This window comes from Gossypium arboreum, chromosome 6, assembly GCF_025698485.1.
Source record: "Gossypium arboreum isolate Shixiya-1 chromosome 6, ASM2569848v2, whole genome shotgun sequence".
NCBI lineage: Eukaryota > Viridiplantae > Streptophyta > Magnoliopsida > Malvales > Malvaceae > Gossypium > Gossypium arboreum.
In genome coordinates this window covers 143233217-143256747 of record NC_069075.1, presented here as the reverse complement: position 1 = coordinate 143256747, position 23531 = coordinate 143233217, and the positions used below count along the sequence as shown (strand labels likewise).

At 37.1% G+C, this 23531-nt stretch overlaps 3 protein-coding genes across 5 annotated transcripts; all 3 read right to left on the bottom strand.

Annotated features, from left to right (window-relative positions):
- Positions 1–14570: 14570 nt before the first annotated feature.
- Positions 14571–15993, bottom strand: LOC108460518 (probable BOI-related E3 ubiquitin-protein ligase 2). 2 transcript variants are annotated; one of them, XM_017760032.2, is made up of 3 exons: positions 15702–15992; positions 15298–15591; positions 14571–15189 (listed from the first exon to the last, which is right to left on the bottom strand). In XM_017760032.2, exons 2-3 carry the CDS (start codon positions 15553–15555, stop codon positions 14674–14676), a joined length of 774 nt encoding a protein of 257 aa, XP_017615521.1. In that variant the 5' UTR covers positions 15556–15591; positions 15702–15992; the 3' UTR covers positions 14571–14673. The 2 variants fall into 2 exon arrangements, with proteins under 2 accessions (XP_017615521.1, XP_017615520.1); XM_017760031.2 differs by having other exon boundaries at positions 15298–15993.
- Positions 15994–19181: 3188 nt separating this feature from the next.
- Positions 19182–19873, bottom strand: LOC108460520 (uncharacterized). Its single transcript, XM_017760035.2, has one exon. The coding sequence runs from the start codon at positions 19726–19728 to the stop codon at positions 19387–19389; it is 342 nt and encodes a 113-aa protein (XP_017615524.1). The 5' UTR covers positions 19729–19873; the 3' UTR covers positions 19182–19386.
- Positions 19874–21067: 1194 nt separating this feature from the next.
- Positions 21068–23211, bottom strand: LOC108460519 (rac-like GTP-binding protein 5). Of its 2 annotated transcripts, XM_017760034.2 has the most exons (8): positions 23117–23211; positions 22670–22970; positions 22308–22395; positions 22104–22213; positions 21929–21992; positions 21752–21816; positions 21592–21657; positions 21068–21504 (listed from the first exon to the last, which is right to left on the bottom strand). In XM_017760034.2, exons 2-8 carry the CDS (start codon positions 22766–22768, stop codon positions 21406–21408), a joined length of 591 nt encoding a protein of 196 aa, XP_017615523.2. In that variant the 5' UTR covers positions 22769–22970; positions 23117–23211; the 3' UTR covers positions 21068–21405. The 2 variants fall into 2 exon arrangements, with proteins under 2 accessions (XP_017615523.2, XP_017615522.2); XM_017760033.2 differs by having other exon boundaries at positions 22670–23178.
- Positions 23212–23531: the final 320 nt, after the last annotated feature.

The following is a 23531-nucleotide window of genomic DNA, read 5'->3' as shown; positions in this document are numbered from 1 at the left end:
GGAAACAACAAACAAAATGTTATGTCGTGGTAATGAGGCAAATGTAAAGATAGGCTATGAAATGAGAAAATGATCATGAAATTAGTGATAACGCGAAAAATCGTGACAAAATGCATCTTCATCGATATTCATTTAAATGATAAAGAGCGAATGAAAGCTCTTACAAAAGAATTCTATTATATCTAAGGACACAATAGAAGGTTAATGTTTAGCATTACTCAAGACTTATAAACTACAAGAAGCTCCTCAAGAGTCCAATTGTTCAACATAAAACCGGGAGGGCAAAGGCGATCCTCGAGACATCTTTACTTGCACCAACTTCTTTGTCGATGACACTTATAATCGACATTCGAAAACCCTTTCAATTAACCCCGCAGTTTCGTAGATCATCTTGTCCAGGTACAACATTCCCATGAGATGTAAATGTTTTTGACAAATGAGGGTACTCTATCGGTTCCCATTCGGTTCTCGGCCTAAAGTTCTTGCAATTCTTCTCTCTTGATCCTTCTTCCACTGTCTTCTTCTTTGACGATGTCAGTGGAACCCTAAACCGTATCGGGCCTTGTGGTACACGGCTTTAAAGCCCTAACTATTCCTTGTAGATGTCTCCTAAACCTCTTCTCGCACGAGCTCCTCTTCCTACAAATCAACTTGACACACATTCGGTATTTTTCGACGCTTTGGCATCGAATTTTGTTTCCTTCAATGATGAAAGTGGCATTGACGAATTCGAGGATCGAAAGGAACATTCCATCGCGTCCTTGCTTACTTCCGGTATGGCGATCAGCAGAAATAGATGCGACAATGTCTTCTTCACCCTCGACTATGACCAAACAGCCATCCATGATAAATTTCAACTTTTGATGGAGGGATGATGGAACTGCTCCAGCAGAATGGATCCAAGGTCTTCCCAAAAGGCAGTTATAAGAGGGTGTAATGTCCATGACTTGGAACTCGACCTCATAGATGTAACGGCCCACTTCCAAAGGGATTTCGATCTTTCCCATGACTTCGCGTCTCGTCCCGTCGAATGCCCTTACCATGGAATGACAGGGCCTTAAGTAGGACAAATCCATCGGTATTCGGGAAAGCGTGGCCAATGGCATAACATTTAATGCTGACCCATTATCGATGAGTACGTTCATATTATGTAGCCCTTGCAACGAGTCGTGATATGCGCCGCTTTCACCGAGCCTCTACCATTTGGCGGTATCTCGTCATCACTAAAAGAGATGAAATTGTCCGCATTCGATTGTTTACCCATCTATCAAGCTTTTCGACAGATATGTTGTTGGCCACATAAGCTTAATTTAACACCTTCAATAAAGCATTTCGATGTGGCTCAATTTAACAAAGAGAGATAGAACCGAGATTCGTCTTTGGTCGCTTGCTCAATTGTTCCACCACACTATACTCGCTGTGCTTAATAAATTTCAAGAATTCTTGAGCTTCTTCCTTATTTACAGGCCTTTTAGTTTCTTGCACGGGTGGAATTTCTTGCTCGACCTCGACTTCGTGCATCACTGCTTTCCCTTTTTGTTTCAAGTCGCTACTTTTCTTTATCGGTTCAACTTCTTTAGAATAGCAGCGTCCCATCGCGGGTAAAATGACCTACTTCTCCAATGTCTTCAGTTGTGGCTTCAAGCTTTTCACCTTCAGGTGTAACGATGTTGACATCGTACTTCCACGGTACTGTTTTATTGTCCTTATAGGGGAAAGGAGATGGTACTTCAATTATCATTTTTGGTTTCACCGGCTCCTTCTTCGCGTCATAATAGATTATTAACGGTCGGTCGGCGCTATATGGGAAACCTGATGATTGATTGTCAGAGGCACATATTTCTCCACTGTCGGCCTCTTTGGCTTTACAAAAAATCCCAATCTCCTTATTGTCCATCATACTTTGCAGTAAACTTCTGAATTCCTTACAGGACTGAATGTTATGCTCCCCAATACCATGGAGCTTGCAAAAACTGTGACCTTTTGTATCTTCTCCTTTGGATACTCCGTTAAAACGACAGAATAACCCTTTCTCACTTAGTATCTCCTGATTCTCTGCAGAGGTGTTCATACTTGAAACCCATCTTCTATTTTGTTGTTTATCCTCCTCTCCTATCAAGGCTCACATTCCCTTTGGTGTGGTTTGGGAATGGATTCCGGTCTTCTCGCCAAGACCATCGAATCGCAAAATGCCCGCATCGATGAGCCCTTGAACTCTCATTTTGAAAGCAAGACAATTCTCGAGAGAATGCCCTGGTTCCCGCATGGTATGCGCAACTAGCATTTGGATCGTACCATTTTGGGTATGGAGGTTTAAGGGGCCATGTAATGGGAGATATCAATTGTTTCTCCGAAGTTTTGGGTACAGCTTCCCCATATGATACTGAGAATAGGGGTGAATTGTCATCTCTGGATTGAGCTTTGTTGGTCTTGGTTTATTTCGGGTTGGCTTTGAGTGGGTAGAGTGTTTTGTGGGAATGTGGTGACGGCCTTTGGTTATTCATAGCGTATCTGAGGTAGGAAGGAGGTGATGCTTGGTAGTAAGGGGTTTGAGGAGGATAATAGAAATTCGGGGGTGGATAATTTCGAGGTCGGGGTTGGTTAGGATACGAATTGGGAATGTAATGACTCCCAGTTCCCACCATGTGGGCTTCTGGCTCATTCTTCCTTACGGGTGCTGCTTTTTTTGAGCCTTCTGATCCTTCCATTCTACCGCTCTTGACGGCATTCTCTATGAGTTCACCAGATATTACGATATCCGAAAAATCCTTCATAGCACTTCCCACCAGCTTGTCATAGAACGGTGCTTTCAGAGTATTGATGAAAAGGACTATTATCTCAGTCTTAGTCAGTGGAGGCTCCACTTGGGCCGAGATATCTCTCCATCTTTGTGCATATTATCTAAAGGATTCTGCTGGTTTCTTCTCCATCATTTGCAAGGTCATACGGTCTGGCACCATCTCGATACATGCTTGTCTTGATCGACGCAAATGTCGACGCCAAGTCCTTCGAGGATCGAATCTTTTCTCTACTAAGTTGATTGTACGACCGGAGAGCTGACCCTGTTAGACTATCTTGAAAGCAATGTATGAGTAGTTTATCCTCGTTCACATAACCAGTTATTTTCCGACAAAACATGACCAGATGCGCCTTTGGACATCTTGCCCCATCATACTTCTCAAAATCAGGCACTTTAAACTTTGGGGGCAAAATCAGATCGGGTACCAAACTGAGCTCTTTGGCACCTAGTGCGGAGAAGACTTCAGTGCCTTCTATCGCTTTGAGTCTTTCCTCTAGACTCCTATATTTTGCGTCATGGTTATCCAATTTCAACTTGGCTACCTCTGCTGGGTCATCCAGATCTGGAACTAGTGGATCAGCAGGACTAGCCCCTGGGTTTGACGCGAATATTCCTTGCCCCAAATTAGTGGGTGGAGCAGGTGGCATAGGTCGATGTTCCAAGCTAGTGGGTTCCCCTTAAGTATACCCTCTCTGTGTTGTATATGCGAGCGGTGGAGTGAATCCTGGGGGATAGAGTGGATTCTGATCGTGGTGAATTCTTGATCGAGATTCCTCAATGTCAGGGCTCCGCATGGGTCCTTTTCCTTTAACTAGAGCTGACATCATCTCCATCATCTTGGCCATTTGATCTCTTTGCTCGAGTGATTCCTCTCGAGATCTCACCATTAGGTCTCTCGTCTCTTGTTGCGATTTGGCCAGTTGCTCTTGTAATTCTTTTTGAGCCTTTTCCATCCTTTCAATTCTCTCATTGAATTCAGCTTCCATCACTCTAGCTTGTCGGCGCGTTTTATACTGATGACGTGGTTCCAGTCTTGTGGTATTACAACTGCGAATTATATATTTTGTCTTCAGCGACCGAGTATGGGATATGCGATGTATGGATGAATGCATGAATGAATGCACGAATGTCAAAATGTTAATATGTTAATTATGCAAGGAATGCAAAAATTGGTGTTAATTTCAAGGTAGCCCCATATTTAGGCATTTCATTTATCAACATAGTCTATTACACAAAGTTTCCATTTTCAACGGTTACACAAATTTCCTAGCCACATTGCCTTGTTTCTTTACTTGCTCTAAAACTCGATATGTTCGATCTTTGGCTCGGAGGAATTGGCAACCGAGAACTTGGCTTCATCGATAATTGAACAACTTGCATAGCCGCTTATGCAATTTCATTGATCAAGAAGTCAAGTTGCATTTCTCTTTCTTTGAGAGATCCTTCATACGCGTGAATGTCCCTATCGTATCGCTTCACTCTTTTCTTCTAGAGCCTTGAGGCTATCTAATTGTTGTTGATGAGATTGCAGCATATTTTCTAGATCTCGTGTTTTCCTTTTTAATTCTTGATGTTCGGACCGACTATTTGCCAATTCTGCAATGCTATTTCATACTCGGCGTTCTTCCTTCTTAACTCTATCAAAGCCCGCATGCACCTTTTTCCTCCTCTTTCTTTGCTTTTCCTTCCAAAACTCCATTCCTCCCTTGATATTGCTAATTTCTTCCTTCCATTCTCATTGTCGACTTGCCCAACCCGCTATTCTTTATAGTGTTTCTTAATTTCTTGTTTTCCAAATGAAGGTCCTTAAGTCGTTTCTCACAATCTCGGCTTCTCTTTGTACCTTTTCGCTTCGGATCTTTCAACCTGAATTTCAATCTTCAGTTGATAGTTTTCTTCTTGAAGAGCACTAAGGTCTCGAGACATCTTGGCCTTTTCTCGCTCAATTCTTGTCTTGCCATTTCTAGCTCGACGGTATTTCCTTGAGAAAGGATTCGGATGGGGTGGTTTGTTGTCGAGATTTGTTGACTATTTACCCGTTGCTTCCTCCATACGTTGTAATCTTGGGTAAGGGTATCAGCATACAAGGCTAATTCCATGAAATGAATTTCCTTCCAAGACTTTGCGTTGTCTCGGACTCTCTTCATATATCCTTCACCCGTGAAAACGAACTCGAATCGTGCTAATCCTCCGCTATGGGAGGAATTGTCGCAAGAAAATTGCCTTTGGACCAATAGCGGAGCATATCCAACTCCTCCCCATAACCCAAGTAAAGGTACCCAATCTTGGCTTCCACATTTGTATAGCAGAACTGAAGGACGGATCCAGGGTGCTCTCCATGTTATATCCTCGGCGCGAAGATTCTGAAAGACTGATACCCAATGTTGCTCGGTGACTTCCTTCGGCCATTCTTTCTTGAGGAAAGCTTCTAGCGGGGAGAATGTTTTAGAAAACATATGGAATGGAGTGCGCTCCACCTTCCAGAAGTGACTCAAAATCCAAACATTGAGCAACTGCACAAGATCCGATAAAGCGTCCCTCCCTTTTCTTCGACAACTACTCGGGGACTCAAGGTCTCGGCTAGGATGGTTGGGACAGGTTCATTCCTTGTTTTATCCTTTCAAGAAATCAACTCATCGCAACTTCGAGATGTCCGAGAACCTTTGGGAAAATAACCAAACCATAAATGGCCAAAGCGAATAGATTTACCCTTTTAGCATGTCGGGATGGTTCGAGTCAAATCTCGTAGGGAGGACCATGGAATGCAAATGGTTTTGTTCTTCTTCTTTATCTGCTTTTCAGCCCATGCATCGGTCATGTCATCGGTCTATCTTACTAACTTTTCTTGAAGGTCATCGGCTTAGGCTCCTTCACATATATTTTGCCGAATTGAACATTGTCGATGTGGAGTAAAGCAAAGATACTCTTCTATGGTCGAGTCATGTCTTCTTGATTGAAGGTGAAACACTGATAAGCTGGGTCCCAGAACCGAACCATGGCTTGAATCAACTGTTCGTCTACACGGATGGTGATCAGGTGAGCTATATCTCCATACCTCTCAGTGAAAATGTCTCTAGTGTCTGAATCCCACTGATTCCAAATTTGAACCAAATCTTCTAGGTTATTTTGGCGAACGTTCACAGTTATTTGTTCGGGCAAATTGGCAGCACACCTTTCCACAAGACTACTAAGTCCCTTCTAGTGAAATTCACATTTATAACACTAAATCAATCATCAAAAAATGTCACACATGAGCACACACATATTATAGGCATCAAAATAAATTTTAAATTATTTTTATGCCTCGATTTTGTGGTCCCGAAACCACATTCCGACTAGGGTCAATTTTGGGCTGTCACAGGTATGACATCTATATACTATTTCAAGGTGTATATTTGCTTGTGATGATGTTTCGGTTATGTAGTAAATGAGAGATGTATATTGAGCTATAATATGTAATCGTTAGTTAGTAAAATGCATGCTGTTTTTTTTTTGTGTGTGGTATTAAGTGTAAAATTGGCCTCAACATAGACATGCATATTCGGCCAAATGAAGTAGATTGGTGTGCATGTATTCGGTTAGAGGCAACTGTATTGAAGCCTTATCTTGGCTTAGATAATTGACTAAATGGGTAATAAGTGAGAATGGTTGCCGAATACACATACATACATATGCATGTGTAATTGAATTATGAATGTTTAGCAAGATGGTTAAACTAGTTGATTTATTGATTAAGCTCAAGGAGTTAAAGAAGGAGAATCAAGCAAGGGAAAGACGAAGGTCATCGAGTAGCCGACTTGGACTGTTTTACCCAACACAAGGTAAGTCATTAAGCACATATGTTTGATATTGTTTGATATTGCTTAAATGATTGTAAAATCTACGCAATTGTGTTTAATGGGATGATATATATATATAAATGAAAATGTATGTGTATGGAGTGATGACATTTGTTGAATGTAAAAGAAATAGTGAAATGTGTAGAAAGTTTACTTTCGGCACTAAGTGTGCGGGCAATACGTGTGTACGGTGACGAGATTAGCACTAAGTGTGCATGCTGGAAATATATGGCACTAAGTGTGCATGCTGGAAATATACGGCACTGGGTGTGCGAGCTCGAAGGGTATGGCACTATGTGTGCGGGCTTAAATCGCATGGCACTAAGTGTGCGAAATCGAGTATTAAGCACTGTGTGTGCGTACACTATATATATAGATATATATATATATATCTCCGATCGAACAATTATATGGAGGGTGTGTCTCCATCGAGTTGAGTATGGACAGCGGATCGGGTAAGTACCTTGAGCTCATGACGAATAGGAAATACGTTCATGCTCGGGGATGAGCTTGGTAAGCTTTAAATCTATGTGATGATTGCAATTGTATGATTGTGGTGAAAATGAGTTGGTGTGTAAAAATGCCTCAAATATCTTATTGAATAGAATATGAAATGTGGATGTATGACTTGGTATGAGATTGAACCGAAAGGTCCGAGGAATTATGGTATAGTTTCGATATGGATGGAGTACCTAACCTCGTTTATTGTTTCATGTTGTGATAATTTTATTAATGGATGGTTGTCGAATACTTATGACTTACTGAGTTATAAACTCACTCGGTGTTTTTCTTGTCACCCATTTTAGGTCTCTTGGACTCGTCTATTTTGTGTACTCGGAGCCGTCAACGAAGTCATCACACCGGCGAGCAATTTTGGTATTGTCTTCTTAGTCAACCTAGGAGAACATTTGGCATGTATGGGCTATTTTGTTTTTGTTGAATTTTGGGTTGTAAACTTTGAGCCATGTGAAAATGGCCTATGTGGTCGTTTGAGTGGGATGCTAGAACCTATAGCCACGGGTCTTAGAAACCTTAATTTTGATAAGGTGGCCATAGTTGTGCCATGTATGATGAATGATTAGTAAGGCCAAGGAAAGATTCATGAAATTGGCATAGTCTACTGCAGTAACTGTTGCGGACAGCAGTAGTGATATGAGATCGAAAAATCACCAAAAATAGTAGAAGTGGAATTAATTGCTAAGAAAATTATGTACTCGAAGCTTGATGGGTCTATTTTCATATGGACGAAACGAAACGACCATATGAGCTGTATTTTGAGAGATATTCAAGATTTCGTGAGACAGGGCCAGAACAGTTTCTGGATCCTCTGTTTCGACTTTGAAAATTTACCATAAATTATCCAGAAACAATTATAAGTCATGCCTTATATGCATAGATTCCCCTTTGAGTCTAGTTTCATTAGAATCAAACGGAATGATCATTAGAGCTCTGTACGAGATGATATCCAGGTCGTAATGCGCAAAGATCAGTGTAGTCAAACCCTGAAACAGGGGTGACTTTAACTAATAAACTGTACCAATTGGCCCGACCAAAATTCTAGAAATAAATCTATGGATGGATATATGAGTCTAAATTCGGGGAAAATTTACGGATTTGGTTTTCGAGTTCTGGAACTCGAGATATGATTTTTAAGGTGGCAGTGACGCAGTTAACTAGCCTGCCTGGAACAGAAAAAGGAAAACAAAAAAAAATTTTCCAAGAGAGGAATAAGTAAAGTAAGCCTGGTAACACCTCGTGGTCAAATCCGGTGACAGTCACGGGTTTGGGGTGTTACACCACGCCTCACTCTTTCCACATTGGTGAGGAGTCTCTACTTTAGCACTGTCCAAAAAAAGAAGCTAACTATTTGCGGACCCGGAATTTTCCATGCTCTCTTCCATAATTCGTCTCTAGAGCTCCAAGAATCCTCCTTTAGCGCCTTGTATGCGCTTTTAACAGAAAAAGATCCGGTTGAAGTATGTCGCCAAGACAACCTGTCCGGTCCTTCAATTGGATGAGGAGAAGGAATTCCCATAATGTGGGGAATAATCTCCTCTGGTAGCCAAGCCTGCAAAAAATTAATATTCCAATTGCCTTTTCCTGTGACCAAATCACTAAGCAAACAATCAATATTGATATTAGCATAAGCAGGTAAATGATTAATCAAAGGTCCAACACTAGGAATCCACTATTCTTTCCAACAACGAATTTTATTACCATCACCGTCAGACCATATTAGATTGTCGTGTAAAAGGGTTCATACTTTTGATAATGACTTCCACAGAAAAGAACTTTTTAAAAATTATATTATTTTTAATTTAATATTTTTTTCATTTATTAAATATTAATAGATAGTTATCTTAATATTTTTCTTTAAAATTTACATTATAATACTATTATTGTTATAGATTTAGTTTTTATGTGTTATAAAATATATATTATATTATTTAATGTAATGACGTAAAAAATTTTAGCTTAGTTTGGTCGCTAATTGTGGCGATCTATTGAAAACTTGAAATCTTAAATTTTGATTTTTAAAATAAACAGAGTCGCCACCGATCCTTTTTTCCTAGGTGTGATCGGACACCTATTAGATCTCCAATTAAAATAAATAAAAGACTGAGTTTAGGTTTACTTTAAAGTCCAGAGAAAAATTAGGGTTCGGAGTCGATTTGCATGAGGAAGGTATTAGCACCTCGCGACGCCCAAAGATTGGTATCTCATAAACACGAGTTGTCTTGATTCTCAAAAATACGAGTTCAATATTAAAATTTAGCCATGATCCGATAAAAAAGACGAGAAGTTTGAAATTTTTAATTGTTAAGAGAAGGACATACCGTTTTAACACGAGTCGATTGATGTTCATCCAACATAGCGATGAAATCAGCGACTTTGTGCTAAACCGACATGTTGCCTTATGTATTTAAATTAATTAGAAAAAGATTCCAAAAGTAAGAATTTAAAAAAAATAAATAAATGATATGAATAATGACATTATGAATAAAAAATATCAACATGGGATACTAGAACATTCGAATAACAATAACAATGACATTTGCGAATGAAATAAAGACAAATCATGAATAAATACAATGTGTAGTAATGTTAAATATGTATATGTATATACATAGTACAGATGAACGTATACGATATGTATTAGGAAAAAAACATGTATTTATACTCTAATAATCATAATAAAGGATGTATGTACACCAAATAGTACATAATATTGAAATAATATAATAAGTGGCAATAGTGAAAATAATAAGTATAATAATGAATAATATGATATACTGAAAATAATATTAATATAAAAGTATATATACATACGTATAATAAAATATGTGTACTAATATATAATAAAATATAATATATACATAGTATATAAAAGAAAATATGTATGTGGAAATGTATAAGAAATATATATATAACTAGTAATATTAAAGATATATACATAACATATATAGAACGTATACAATACGTACGTTCCTTAGAAATGATAATAAAACTATCTTGTACATTACACCAATACATACACACATACATAAATATATATATAAATAATAGTATTAGAAACATACCTTATAATATTAGATATATATATATATATAATAGTATAAAAGAAGAATATGACTAATGATATTTAAATATATATAAAATATAATATTAAGAACTTATATACATCACGTATGTAAAAAATGCATATAATATTACAACATTTACATGATATATACATATTAGAAATAAATAACAACTAATAATAATAACATTAGAAATATAATGAAGTATAAAAACGAATATAATATAATAGTAATATTAAAATAAAGTAATTAAAATAGTACTATATATAAATGTACGAATATATACATATATAATATACATATATTAATATTAATAATGATGCTAAAACTAGAAATAATAATCATTAGTAGTAATAATACTTTGAAAATAATTAATATATTAATAAAATACTAGTAATAATATTAATAATATGTAAAAAAATGAAAATAAACGAAAAGGACTAAATCACCTAAGAATGTAATTTGGGCTAATTTAAAAGAAATAAAGAAATAAAGGACCAAAACGAACACGCGTGAAAACAATGGGGACCAAAAGTGCAATATTCTCTATTACCCAAAACGCAGCGCAGCACAGAGAGACTAGATTGATGAACGGGCAAAATTCTGGGGCCAAATTAAAATATTAAAAACCTGATTGCAAAATCAGGAGAAAGCGGAGGGGCTGAAAGCGCAATTAGCCCCTCAGCTTAAAAGCACGCGGATCCTGCCCTGGTGCTGGTCGGGTCGACCCGACCCGCGTCCAAAACGACGTCGTTTCGTTTATAAACAGGGGGGACCAAAACGGTGCGTTTTGGTCCCCTATAAAAGCCAAAAATTTTGTAAAAAATCATTTGAGAAAGGGAAAGGAAAAAAAAAAGAGAGAAGAGGGAGAGAAAAGAAAGGGAGAGAGAGAGGAGCTTGGTGGGACTCGGCCAGGTCCCAGAGCCGGACGGCCACGGAGCCGCGGTCATGGCTTGGCCACCACCGTACCAGTGGCGGAAAATCGAAAAGGTTAGTTTTTTTTTTTTTGTTTATTTTAATATTGTGTTATATTTTAATATGTAAGAATTATAAAATGAGCTTAAAACGAAATGAAAATGCAAATAAAAAAAACCTTTAGGCTTTGTTAGTTTCGATTCTTGGTCTTTTATCTACTTGCTTATTTGTTATTTTTGTATCTAAACACCGATGATGTTATTATTATTGCCTGGATGGGAAATGATTCTCTTTTCTTGTGTTTTCAAAATGCCAAAATCCCAAATTTCTTACATTGTTGTTCGATGGCTATTTATAGCCTATATTTCTTACATACTTTATTATCATTTTGCTATTCTATGCTTCCTTTGCTTCATTGTTTTTGGTATATGGGGCATGATGGCCGAGGTCGGGCGTGCTAGTGGGTTTCGTCGCCGGTCGACGACGGCATGGGGCGTGGTGGGTGAGTGGGGTTCGGCGCAAGTGGGCAAGTGGGGGCTAGGGTTAGGTTCAGTGGGCCATTCGGGTTTGGACTGGTGTTATGGGTTTAGGTTAGCTGGGGTTATTGGGTTTCTGTGTATTGGGTTTTGGGTTTAAGGGTTTGGGGGTTATTGAATGGGTTTAGTTAGGTTTAATGGGCTTAGGGTCTAGTTGTTGGGGGTTAGCTAAGTCCTATTGTAATGTATTTGGGCTCGAGTCTCATAAACGCCCAAAATTGGCCTATAATAATGCCCTCTTTGCTCATTGTCGTAACGAATAGAGCAAAGACATAAAGAAAGGCCAATTTTGCTCCGTCTTGCCGAGTCTTGACTTCATCGGTGCTCTTCTTGTTCAAATAGTTTCCTTCTAGTCCATCTCATCTTGTAGCTTTGGTTCAATCCACCGCATTTTCTGATATATGTCTTGTAACTTTAAGGATATGAAATTTGCGACTTCAATCGCTCTTTTATCACTTCATGAGACGAGATTCGTGATCTTCTCTTCAGAACTCTAGCGAGGCAAGATCGATATCCTCGATCGCCTCTCTGCAACTTCAAGGAGACCGGACTGCAACTTTGACCTACTTCACCGCACTTCGTGGTATCCAAATCTCAAAGCCAGTGAACAGAGGTTCAACACATTCCTCGCAATATGGGTTGATTTTTGAAACATAGAAATTAAAAAAGAAATTAAAAGGCTCAACTCACCTCTCGCAACATGAGTTAATAATTTGAAAAGTAGATTTTGAGAAATGAAAGTTAAAGGCTCAACTCACCTCTCGCAACATGAGTTAATAATTTGAAAAGTAGATTTTGAGAAACGAAAATTAAAGGCTCAACTCACCTCTCGCAACATGAGTTAATAATTTGAAAAGTAGATTTTGAGAAACGAAAATTAAAGGCTCAACTCACCTCTCGCAATATGAGTTGATCTTTGAAAAGTAGATTTTGAAAACGAAAATTAAAGGCTCAACTCAACTCTCGCAATATGAGTTGATCTTTGAAAAATTAAAAAACGAAATTGAAAATAGAAATTAAAAGACTCAACTCACCTTTCGCAATATGAATTAACTTTTGAAAATATAATTTGAAAATACCTTAGCGTCTTGCAAGGCTCAACTCACTTCTCGCAATATGAGTTGATTTTAGATTTAATAGGAATTGAAATTACCTCAGCATGCCCCGAGGTTCAACTCACTTCTCGCGATATGAGTTGATTTTTGAAAAATAAATTGAAATTACCTCAACGTGTCTTGAGGCTCAACTCACCTCTCGCAATATGAGCTGATTTTCTTGGAAAACATGAATTGTTGTTCTGATGGCTATTTATAGCCTATATTTCTTACATACTTTATTATCATTTTGCTATTCTATGCTTCTGCTTTGCTTCAGTTGTTTTTGCAGGGTATGGGGCGTGATGGTAGAGGCTCAGGCGTGCTAGTGGGGTTCGTCGCCGGTCGAGACGGCATGGGGCGTGGTGGGTGAGTGGGGTTCGGCAAAGTGGGCAAGTGGGGGCTAGGTTAGGTTCAATGGGCCATTCGGGTTTGAAATGGTGTTATGGGTTTAGGTTAGTGGGGTTATTGGGTTTCGTGTATTGGGTTTTGGGTTTGTAAGGGTTTGGGGGTTATTGAATGGGTTTAGTTAGGTTTAATGGGCTTAGGGTCTAGTTGTTGGGGGTTAGTTAAGTCCTATTGTAATGTATTTGGGCCTGAGTCTCATAAACGGCCCAAAATTGACCTATAACATTTAATATATTATATTATAAACATAAAAAATGAGTCGAATCGAACCAGACTTAGGCATTGAACCTTTAAGCCGGAATTCGACCTAGACTTAATTTTTTTATTCAAATCTATTTTTTTAGTCTAATTTTTTACTTAAACTTTTTTTAATTTTGGACAAATCTTCAAATTGGGTAAATAACCCAACCCATGAATGACGTTGAAAGCACCAGCGCTTTTAGATTTCAAAACCGTATTAAGGGCCACTGCCACTAATAGTACTCAGCTTTCTGGATACAGTAGTTTAGTTTAAGCCCACCTAGTACACTTAAATGGATCCGACACTTTCAAAGAAACAAGGAGCTGAGTTGGACCAACTCACCAATGAGTTTAACAAGAAGCGGGTAGCTTGTCTTCCCAAGTTACAACAACCCGCACAGATGTCGTCAAAGGCGGCTGGTCAGTGGAATCCACACGTCATTGCCAAAGTCCATCCTAGCCCTACACCTACAACTGTACGCCTACTAAAAACTTGGGCCAGTCCGTAGTAGTACCATTAATAAAAAGATAAATAGAGCTGCCAAAATAGATTTTAGCAACACCTTGAAAAGAAAACTGAGTTAGGAATTAGGGTACTGCTGAGACCGAATCTTCCCATTCTCAGTTCTCAGCTTGCAAACGGTTTTTTCCCTCGTATTTTAGGCCCCACTCAATCACCCTTCACCCTTGCTGAGTTGGGACCATTGAATACATCATTAGCAACAAAATAAAAGCTGAAACTGATTTGCTGAATTTGGCCCAACTTTCATCAAACACAGTGACTAAAGAAAGGGTATATTAAAACAAAACAAATTTGACTCTTTCTGATCAGTTACTTAGTATTTGGACGGGTTATAAGTAAAACCTGGATTATTCCTCCACTACTACATTAACAAGTAAAGGGTGTTTCTTTCAAAGCAAAGAGAAAAGAGTAGTGGCGGTGGAAAGTTCCCCTCGATAAATGTTTTATCAAATCTTTTCTGCAGTTTGAAACAAAAACAGTACACTGTTTACCGCTGAATCGAGCTGGCATTTCCCGTGAAGAAAAGAACCTCATTAAAGAAATCAAAAAACAATATTTTTATGATTCTTCTTGAAGGTGCAATCTAAATGCGGGAAATGGTAATTAATCCAGAAAAGGTAAAAGTTGAAAAAGATTCTCCACCGAACCGATACTATCATCATTTAGAGTAGACAAACAACAGAAGAAAAAATAATAATAGAAAATCTGTTGAACCTAGACCCAGAAAAGCTTTCTTGTTAAACCCAAAATACGTTCATGCTAGCCTCCTTTACAGATTTACAGACAGGACAAGAATCAAGTAAAGCTTCACAAGAGATGCACGAGCAAAGGTGTCTGCAAGGTAGGAACAGAACGCACGAGCTCCTAGACCTGCAGTGTTTGCAAGCAACCTTTTTGCTCTTCTTTTCTCCTTGTTCATCATCTCTTTGATCGCATGAGCCGCAGCAATGGGACTCGGTATCTTCGGCTGTATTATTATTGCTGACCCTGATTAGCTCCTCTTTGACCTGTTCCATTGTGTTGCTTAAATCCATAACCATTGCTTCATTTGCTTTGGCAAGCCTTTCCCACCACTCGCTCTCCATTTCGGCTTTCTTCAAGCAAGCTTCGAGCTCCATTGTTTTCTTTGTTGCTCGTGCCAAGTCTTCTTCTTTTCGCTTCATCAAATATAAAGCCTTCCATTCCATGGTCTTTAGTAGCGTACCTAGTTGTCGCCTCCTTTGCTCTCGTAATACAGATTTTAGCCTCTCATTCTGTGTTTTTCCCCACCAAAAAAACAAGGAACTTTGAGTGAAAGTGATCAATTTCTGATATTAAAAAAAGAAAAGAAAAGAAAGAACATTAAAAGAAAGAACCCTTGCCTGAAAATGAAGAATGCAATCAAGTTCCTGCCTTTGCACCTCAAGTTGAGCATCTAAAGCTTGAGTAAGTGTCATGGAGAGAAAATTATCACACATTGACAATGAAGACGACGAAGGAGAAGAAGTAGAAGCCAAGTTGTGAGCGTTTTGTTGTAGATGAAAAGGAAGCGTATTTTGAGAAGGTTGTTGAAGACTGAAACAGAAAACAGGCTGAGGTGGTGCAGGGATTGGTTGCATCCAATCCTGAAGGGCGCACATGGGCCAAGGTAGTAAACCCAAGTTTTCAGGATACACCTGTGATTGAACAACCATAATAATAACTTGTAAAAATTCAAACAAGGAAGCAGAGAAGGGAAGCAAAAAAAATGGTGTTTGGTTTGAAAGCTAAAAAGCTAAGGCTTTACCGTATATTTATATCAGAATGAAAACAAAGCCATGCCCATTATGAATGAGAAATCCGTGGATGGGTTATAAGTAAAGCAGGAAAACTGACAAAAGCTTTAATATATATATATATATACTGTTTTTGGTGAAGACGTGCTTAAGGAAGAGGGACAAAGAGACTAAGTGAATGCTTAGGGTTCTCTCTCTCTCTGTCTTTCAAAACCCAAAAAGAAAGCATTAATGAGAGAGAAGAAAGGTGGCGGTAAACGACGACATAGACATGAAGATTTTGTGACAGCAAGTCACTCAATTGGGACGTGAAAGAGTCAGAACGTTATTGAGGAGCGGAGAAGTAGGTAAGAGATTGGAGAAATTTTGACAGTTTGGTCATTGGAAAAGGCCATTAATTCTTTCACTAGCTGTTTCTCAAAAAAATATCTTACTAGTTACAGGTAAAAAGTAAAAAGTGTATGTAACTGTGACCCCACGTTATTGCATAATTGCATTACCAACCTTTGCATTTATGTATATGTGTTGGTTCCAAACGACAAAATGTTTCATGCAGACTGCAAATTGCAATATCTCTTTGGGGGATTGGGGCTTGGGCTGACCATAATCTATGATATGAGTTTGCAACATGGGCTTCCTTTTTCAATTAGACTAAAAGTCCAAGACATTTTTTATATAAATACAATTTTATTATTTTTAAAAGGGTATATATCATTTAGTACCTATATTTACCTTTAATGTTTAATTTGGTATATAAGTATTTTTAATCAATTTAATATCAAAGTTTAACTGTAATATTTAATTTAGTATCTAAACAAAAAACCCAATAAATATTTAACATGCCTGCTCTTTATAAAAAAACACAAAGGTGAATGATAGATTAAACAAACAACCTTGTATAGCATGAGTAATTAGTTGGAATGTACAGGGTTGGGGTTTGCTGTAAATATTGTTAGTCTAGTTGTTTTTTTATAGCAGGCTACTGCTTACTTGGCTGAATAAACAAAAATTTATCAAAAAAACAAATTAGTTACAAAAATGAATTTTTCAAGTTCAGACTATTATCCACCTTTTACACCAATTCAATTATATTGTTAGGTCCCATGACGTCATTTAGCTAATTTGGGTCTCAAAGGGGTATAAAATTAAACAAAAATGTTTGTTATTATTTAGAACTTAAAATCGATAAAAAACATATAAAAGATTCTTTAATTATTTGAGAATAAGCTCCTCAAGTGTATTGAATAGCTTAATTTGACGTATCAAATTATGACATGTTAGTCAGCTTGAATTATTTCGTTACTCATGTTACTTGTATTTTGTTAAGTTTATATTGAATTTGAGTTAACACCACCGAGTAACCATTAATCAGTGTATGGAGTTTCCATGTGCAGATCTTGAATAAGATTAAAAAAAATTTGTGGTCAAGCATCCAACTCTCAAGCTCAGCTCGGAAGCCATTATAATCTTATTTTGTACATATTTATATGTTTTGAGGTCATATGACATGTACCTAGGTTGATTGGCTTATTACCTTAGTTATTTTGAGCACTTTTGGTAAGTGACCTATAATGCTATATTGGTTGAGTTTTACCTTTTAATTACTAGTTAATCATGCTTCATTTTGTGAGTTTGAATGTTCATATTGGTTGGTCTAGTAATAATATATTAAAGGTTATAATTTGGTAATGTTTAAACATGTTTAGATAAGTTAATTGGGTGAATATGTTTTTTGGTACTTTTAAGTATGTTTAGGCTTGTTTGGTTAAGGTTTTGGACACTTAAAATTGCAAGATTTTGACCATTTGTCAACGAGTCTCAAGTTAGAAAGAACTTGTCTCGAGACTACTAGAACAAATTCATCTAAGTTTTGCATTCAAGAGCCTGAGGTTTCAAGACATATCTATATAGTCTCGAGACAATTGTTCTTAGGTCTTGAGGCAAGTGGCATTTGTCTCGAATAGAAGAACATCGAAGCTAAATTAATTTTGTTATGCTTCAAGTCTCAAGACAGAAACCCCTTGCCTCAAGACATTTAAGCATCGAAACAAAAATAAGAAAATAGGAGGGGTTAGTCTCCAGACCTAATCTCGAGACACGAAGGACTTTGTCTTAAGGCACAACATGTAGTGTCTCGAGACACAATAACTTTGAATCTAAAAATTCTAAAATAATTTATGACTTGTCTCAAGGCATAAAAATTTATGTCTCGAGACATAAACTTGAAATTTGACATTTAAATTTAGATTTGAGTCTTAACTCTGAAATTAACTTAGAAAAATTTAATTAGATGAAATAAATTATTATGTAGTTGTTATAAGAACAAATTTACATATGTTTGTTTACATAAACTTGTTATAAGAACACGTGATAACTTCATGGTAATTTCGTAACAAAATGTTTATATAATAATTTAGAATAATTTCATGTAAATTTCAGAAGTTTCATAATTCCTTACAACAATTGTCTTGAGAATTGTAGGTGTAGGTCATCAATTTGGCAATAATATCACTTCTTCACAATTAAATTAATTAAAAATAAAATCATTCAGAAAAGTGTTCTTTTAGTACAAAATAATTTATACTTTTCAAAAGAATAAATTATTTTATAGGAAAAATAATTTATTTTCTATTAATTTAAAATTATTTTCCGTTAAATAAATAATTTTAATGAAATAAACACAATCAAATAGAGAAAATATTTTCTAAAATTATTTTGAATGTTGTCATATACAAAAATTAACCCATTTTTAAATTCACAATAAATGCTTACAATTTTTTTTAATTGCTTTTATGGCTAAGGCTAGGGTTTTTAAAACCTCATCCAAATTGTTTTTCAGTCTAGGATTTAATATTAAAGTGACACTTTTGTTTATGGTTGGGTGGGACAAAGACCCATCTTTAATGAAGGCAACATTTAATATTATGTCTCAAACAAGTTGCCAAAAGCCTTCATCATTTACATCACTTGCTGAATTGCAGATTAAGGGGATTGATTGTTCTTGAGTCCACAAATTGCAGGCAGGCAGCTTGTAAAATTTTCACCATTATATTTTGGCAAACTCATTCTCAAGTACTGCTAAAAAAAAGGAGGAAAACCAACAAGTAGTACGGACAAGTAAGACTTTGCTCTAAACAGACAAAGTGACAAACCCATAAACAGAGTCTAACTCAAGATTCTTCTCTACCTAAAACAAACCCAACTGTATAGATTTGTAAGAACATAACAATGAGTCAGTACTCTTCTTATTCCTTGTCTTCCTGAACTCTATATATAGTTTCCGACACACATACATACTACTACCGACACGTTAACTTCCACTGCAATAGCAACAATCCTCTTCTGTACTTCCTCCCTAATCTCAAATATGCTGTTCTGCTTGTCGGTAGACCACCATTGTTACCAAAACTAAACAATTACACTATGTAAAACCAGTTGGAAACAAACGAAAACAAGCTTCATTTGGTTGGTAAACCAAAACCCATGGACAATTATTTATTCACAAATTAAAGCATCTTCATCTTCATTTTCAATTATATATATAACCTTATACACGCTCTTTTATTCCTCTCAATCAAAATTAAGGAGAAAAGGAAAAGACCTCATGGGGTTTTGTTTTTGGCCAAACCCAAACCCAAAGCTAATCTTATATCTTACAGCTTTAAACCTGAAATTCCCAAAGTTTTCTTCTTCTTTTTACATAGAACCGTATGGAATTTGTTGAGGGAGGCTGAACCGGAGTTGAGAAGCAGGGAACCGGACAGCCACGCCGTGCCAGCAAATACCACCTTTACACATATCGTGAACTTGAACGGAACCAGCATCTTGATCATCACCGGAAATTGCTTGCGTTGCTTTACGACTGACGTCCCACGTCAAAGCCCCGACCAAGATCAGACCCACCACCGTAGTCGACGCCATCAACACAAACCAACCACCGAAGCTCCTCCCACACACTAAACCGTACGCCTTTATCCCCGCTATAACCGCAACGTATATGATCAGCAAATTCCCAACGACCACATCCGATATCGCCATGATCCAAAAAGAATCTGGTGGAAGGGAGAAGACTATAACTAGTTCCTAGTGGAGAGGATCTTTCTAACGAGTTAAATGAGTCGTCTCGGGAATGTCGGGCTCGGGCTTTCAATTAATATAAAAAAGGGTATTGATTGAAAAAAGGAAAATGGAGGATGGTGTGGAAGTACTTGTCCTACACCCGCCGATTTTATATTTTCTTCCAATAACGTAACGCCACGTTTTTACAATTTAGTTTTTATATATTGTATTGTTGTCTGTATAACGTTGGTTTTGGTGACGGCATGGCAAATACCTTTATTTCGAAGTGTATGCATTATATGTTTGATGATTAATAAATGTAATGGGCAACATTTTCAATATATCACGCGGAAACGCATAGGATAGGAGGGGAATAGGTCATCCTCATGGAGGTCGTGAATTGGCCACGTTTGAGCAAATTACCTTTTTCCTCGAAGTTGAAGTGGTCTCACTCTCACGATGCATTCATTCATTAATATATGACGCTTTTGTCTAAACTTTCTTCTTAATTAAATGGATTTAGACCCTTATTATTATTATTATTAACTTTTTCAAAACGTCCAACTTGAGTGGTGAGGGGTTCGGTGGCTCACGGTGGTTTCGAGCGTACGAGTTTTTCCAACTCTTGTATTTTTCGTTTGCTAATTACAATTCTTTGCGTTTACAATATATTAATGGCATACCAAAACCACACTTTTCGATTTGTTTACAGTATATATTTGACAAAATTTTCTTTTTTGCATAAAAAGGATGAAGCAAGCATATCTTAAAAAGAATGAAACGCCTTACCCAAATAAAGGTAACTAATTTAATACTAAAGCATTCATGATAGCATTAACAATCCAAAAGGAACATTGAGTAAAGATGACGAAAAGGAAAAAGAATTAAATAATTGGAGTCGGAAGATATGTGGTAATTGTGAACATTGATTGGCTGCCTTTCTTTCTTTAATTTTAGTTGCGCCCAAAACAAAAATGAAGAAATTAACCTGGAAAAAGGGGCAGATGGATGGACACTTGTGATTATAAGAACCAAAGAAAAAGACAATCCTTGGTGGAAGACTTCGAAGCGAGCTGCGGTTGTTGTTGCATCATGATTGCAGCTGCTTACCAAACTTATCATCTACTTGTTTCAGAGTGTGCCAAATGGCGTGATCCTACAACTTTCTTCGCGGTCAGTCAGTAAACTATTATACTGACAACGACTTCTTCCCACCTTGGGTTAAGGCCTAAGGGGCATCTAATAGTAGGGGTGATAAATAGGGGCAATGATCATAGGATATGACCACATACGGTTCAATAAAAACAATATGACATCATTTGAATTAAGTTCCACGATTGATCGATGGCATCAAACAATACATACACATTGCATAAATGTTAATGCATGCGTGAAGCTTAAACAAGAAAAGCAGAGAAGGCGTGTGCATGTTAACAGGGAAGGAATGCTTGTCATCAACTATAGATTGATTGATAATAAGTAAAAACACAGAAACAACCACTTGAAGCTTTCACAGAAATCCCCAGAATGTCAGCAGACACTATACAATGATGGCTTGCTGCTTCCTACAATTTTAAAAGGTGACATCGATAGGGATACAAGCAGCAAGAAGCTGGCAGGTTGATCCATCTTTGTAGGACTTGAATCTTCCACCCATCACAATATTGAGCAACCACCATGTGCCTTTTTCTTCTTGCTTTTCTTCGGAGGCTGAAGCACTACCTTAATAGCTGAATCAAAAACTGCCTTCACATTCTGAAGTCAAGCCAACACACAAGACCCCATTTAGACAAAACCGACCTCAGCAATATATTTTTGCCAAAGTACATGAATTCTACGAACCTGCTGTGTTTTTGAACTACACTCGATGTAGGCAGAGGACCCTACCTGTTTCCTTAATTCTTCACCCTTCACAAAGATGCAAAGCAAGACCAAAATTCGTGAAATATATTATTACTGAAAAGAACAAAAATGGAATTGATAACATAATGTTGACATTTACCTGAGCTGTAGAAATGGGCACTGCGCCAGGATGGTCTACAAAGAATTGCTGATCATCCCGGAGATCTGCAGCAGGAAAGAGTTGTAAACATGACAACATTTAATAAAATGAGAAGGATTCCAAAAAACACTTCAATCATATACAACAACACCAAGACACAGGAAGTAAGAATCTTACCAAGCTTAGTTCCAACAAGAACTATCGGAACACCAGGTGCATAATGCTTTAATTCAGGAATCCACTGAAAATAATTAGCAAGAAAAAACACATGAATCAGCATGCATATTGCGTTGGAGACATCTTATACTGACAAAACCATTATCTCAAAAGAGAAGATATCCAATGGTTAAACCTTCTTTGTAACATTTTCGTAACTAGCCTTGCTAATGAGGGAAAATGCAAGAATAAAGACATCGGCCCCACGATAGCTTAATGGTCTCAATCTATTGTAATCCTCTTGACCTGTTCCATGGTAATGATTTCAAACCAAAAAACAAGAAAGAAATAAATGGCTTACTAAAACAAGAGGAATTGAAGAAGCTATTTCAAAATTTACCAGCAGTATCCCATAAACCTAAGTTGACAGTGCTGCCATCCACAACAACATTTGCACTGAAATTGTCGAAAACAGTAGGGACATAATCCTGTTACCATTTAAACACAAACAGTTAATAATGAAGAAAATCAGTGTCCAAGACGACCTAACCACTAACAGAGAGCATAAAGCCCCATTCTTGGTTTCAATAACAATGAAACAAATTTTCAAGTAACTGAAGCTCACTCGAACATCGACAATTTCAACCAATTTTTCTCTCAAATTACACAAGAAAACAAGAAAATGCTAATAACACATACGATCATGCAAGAAAGATCAGATAATTTCAAAAAAAAAAAAAAGAGGGCGAAGAAGAGGCTCACCGTAGGGAAAGTGTTGCTGGTGTAGGAAATAAGCAAGCAAGTTTTGCCGACAGCACCATCGCCGACAGTAACACACTTTATGAATCTGGAGGCGCTCATTTTCCTTCGCCGCCGCACTAATATACCCAATCGTTCCTATAGCTCGAGTCTTTTTCTCCTTTACTTCTACAAATCTTGAAATTCTTTTATCTTTTTGGTTTTTCACTAACAATCTGGGGATTTTCTTGGTCAGATTTGCTTCAAGCTAAAGTTGTTTGTTGAAGGAAGAATGAGATCATCATTTTTCTTCGCGAAGCAAACCCTAAAGGGGGAAGATTGACAGGAAAGTGGCAGTGAGTGAAGAGAAACGAAAAAGCGAAGAACTGGGAAAAATGAGGCAAAAAAAAGAGAACAGAGAAGAAGGAAAAAAAATCACGAATCACATATGCCGTTGAAGTGAAAGCTGACCTATAACAAACTCTCGACAGCTTACCCCTCCATACGAACTCCTTTATCATCATTGACCCCATAATCATATCATTATTTATACACTAGATTATGATTTTTAAAAATTATGGTAAACTATACCAAATATCATTAAACTATTAGTAAATTTATATTTTAATTATTAAATTTTAAAAAATTATAAAATAGTTATTAAATTATTAAAAATTTTCATTTATGTCTTTGAATTATTAGTCATTGGCTTATTCTGTTTTTATTCCCTGCATCAATCGAAAGCACCCATTTCCTTTTTCTTCTAAAATTCAATTTTTTCGTGAAGTGATGAATCTACAAACTCCGACACCAAATTTACAGATCAATTTGGTTGTAGGATATGTTCTTTTACTCACGATCCACCATATCGATTTTCGAATTACCG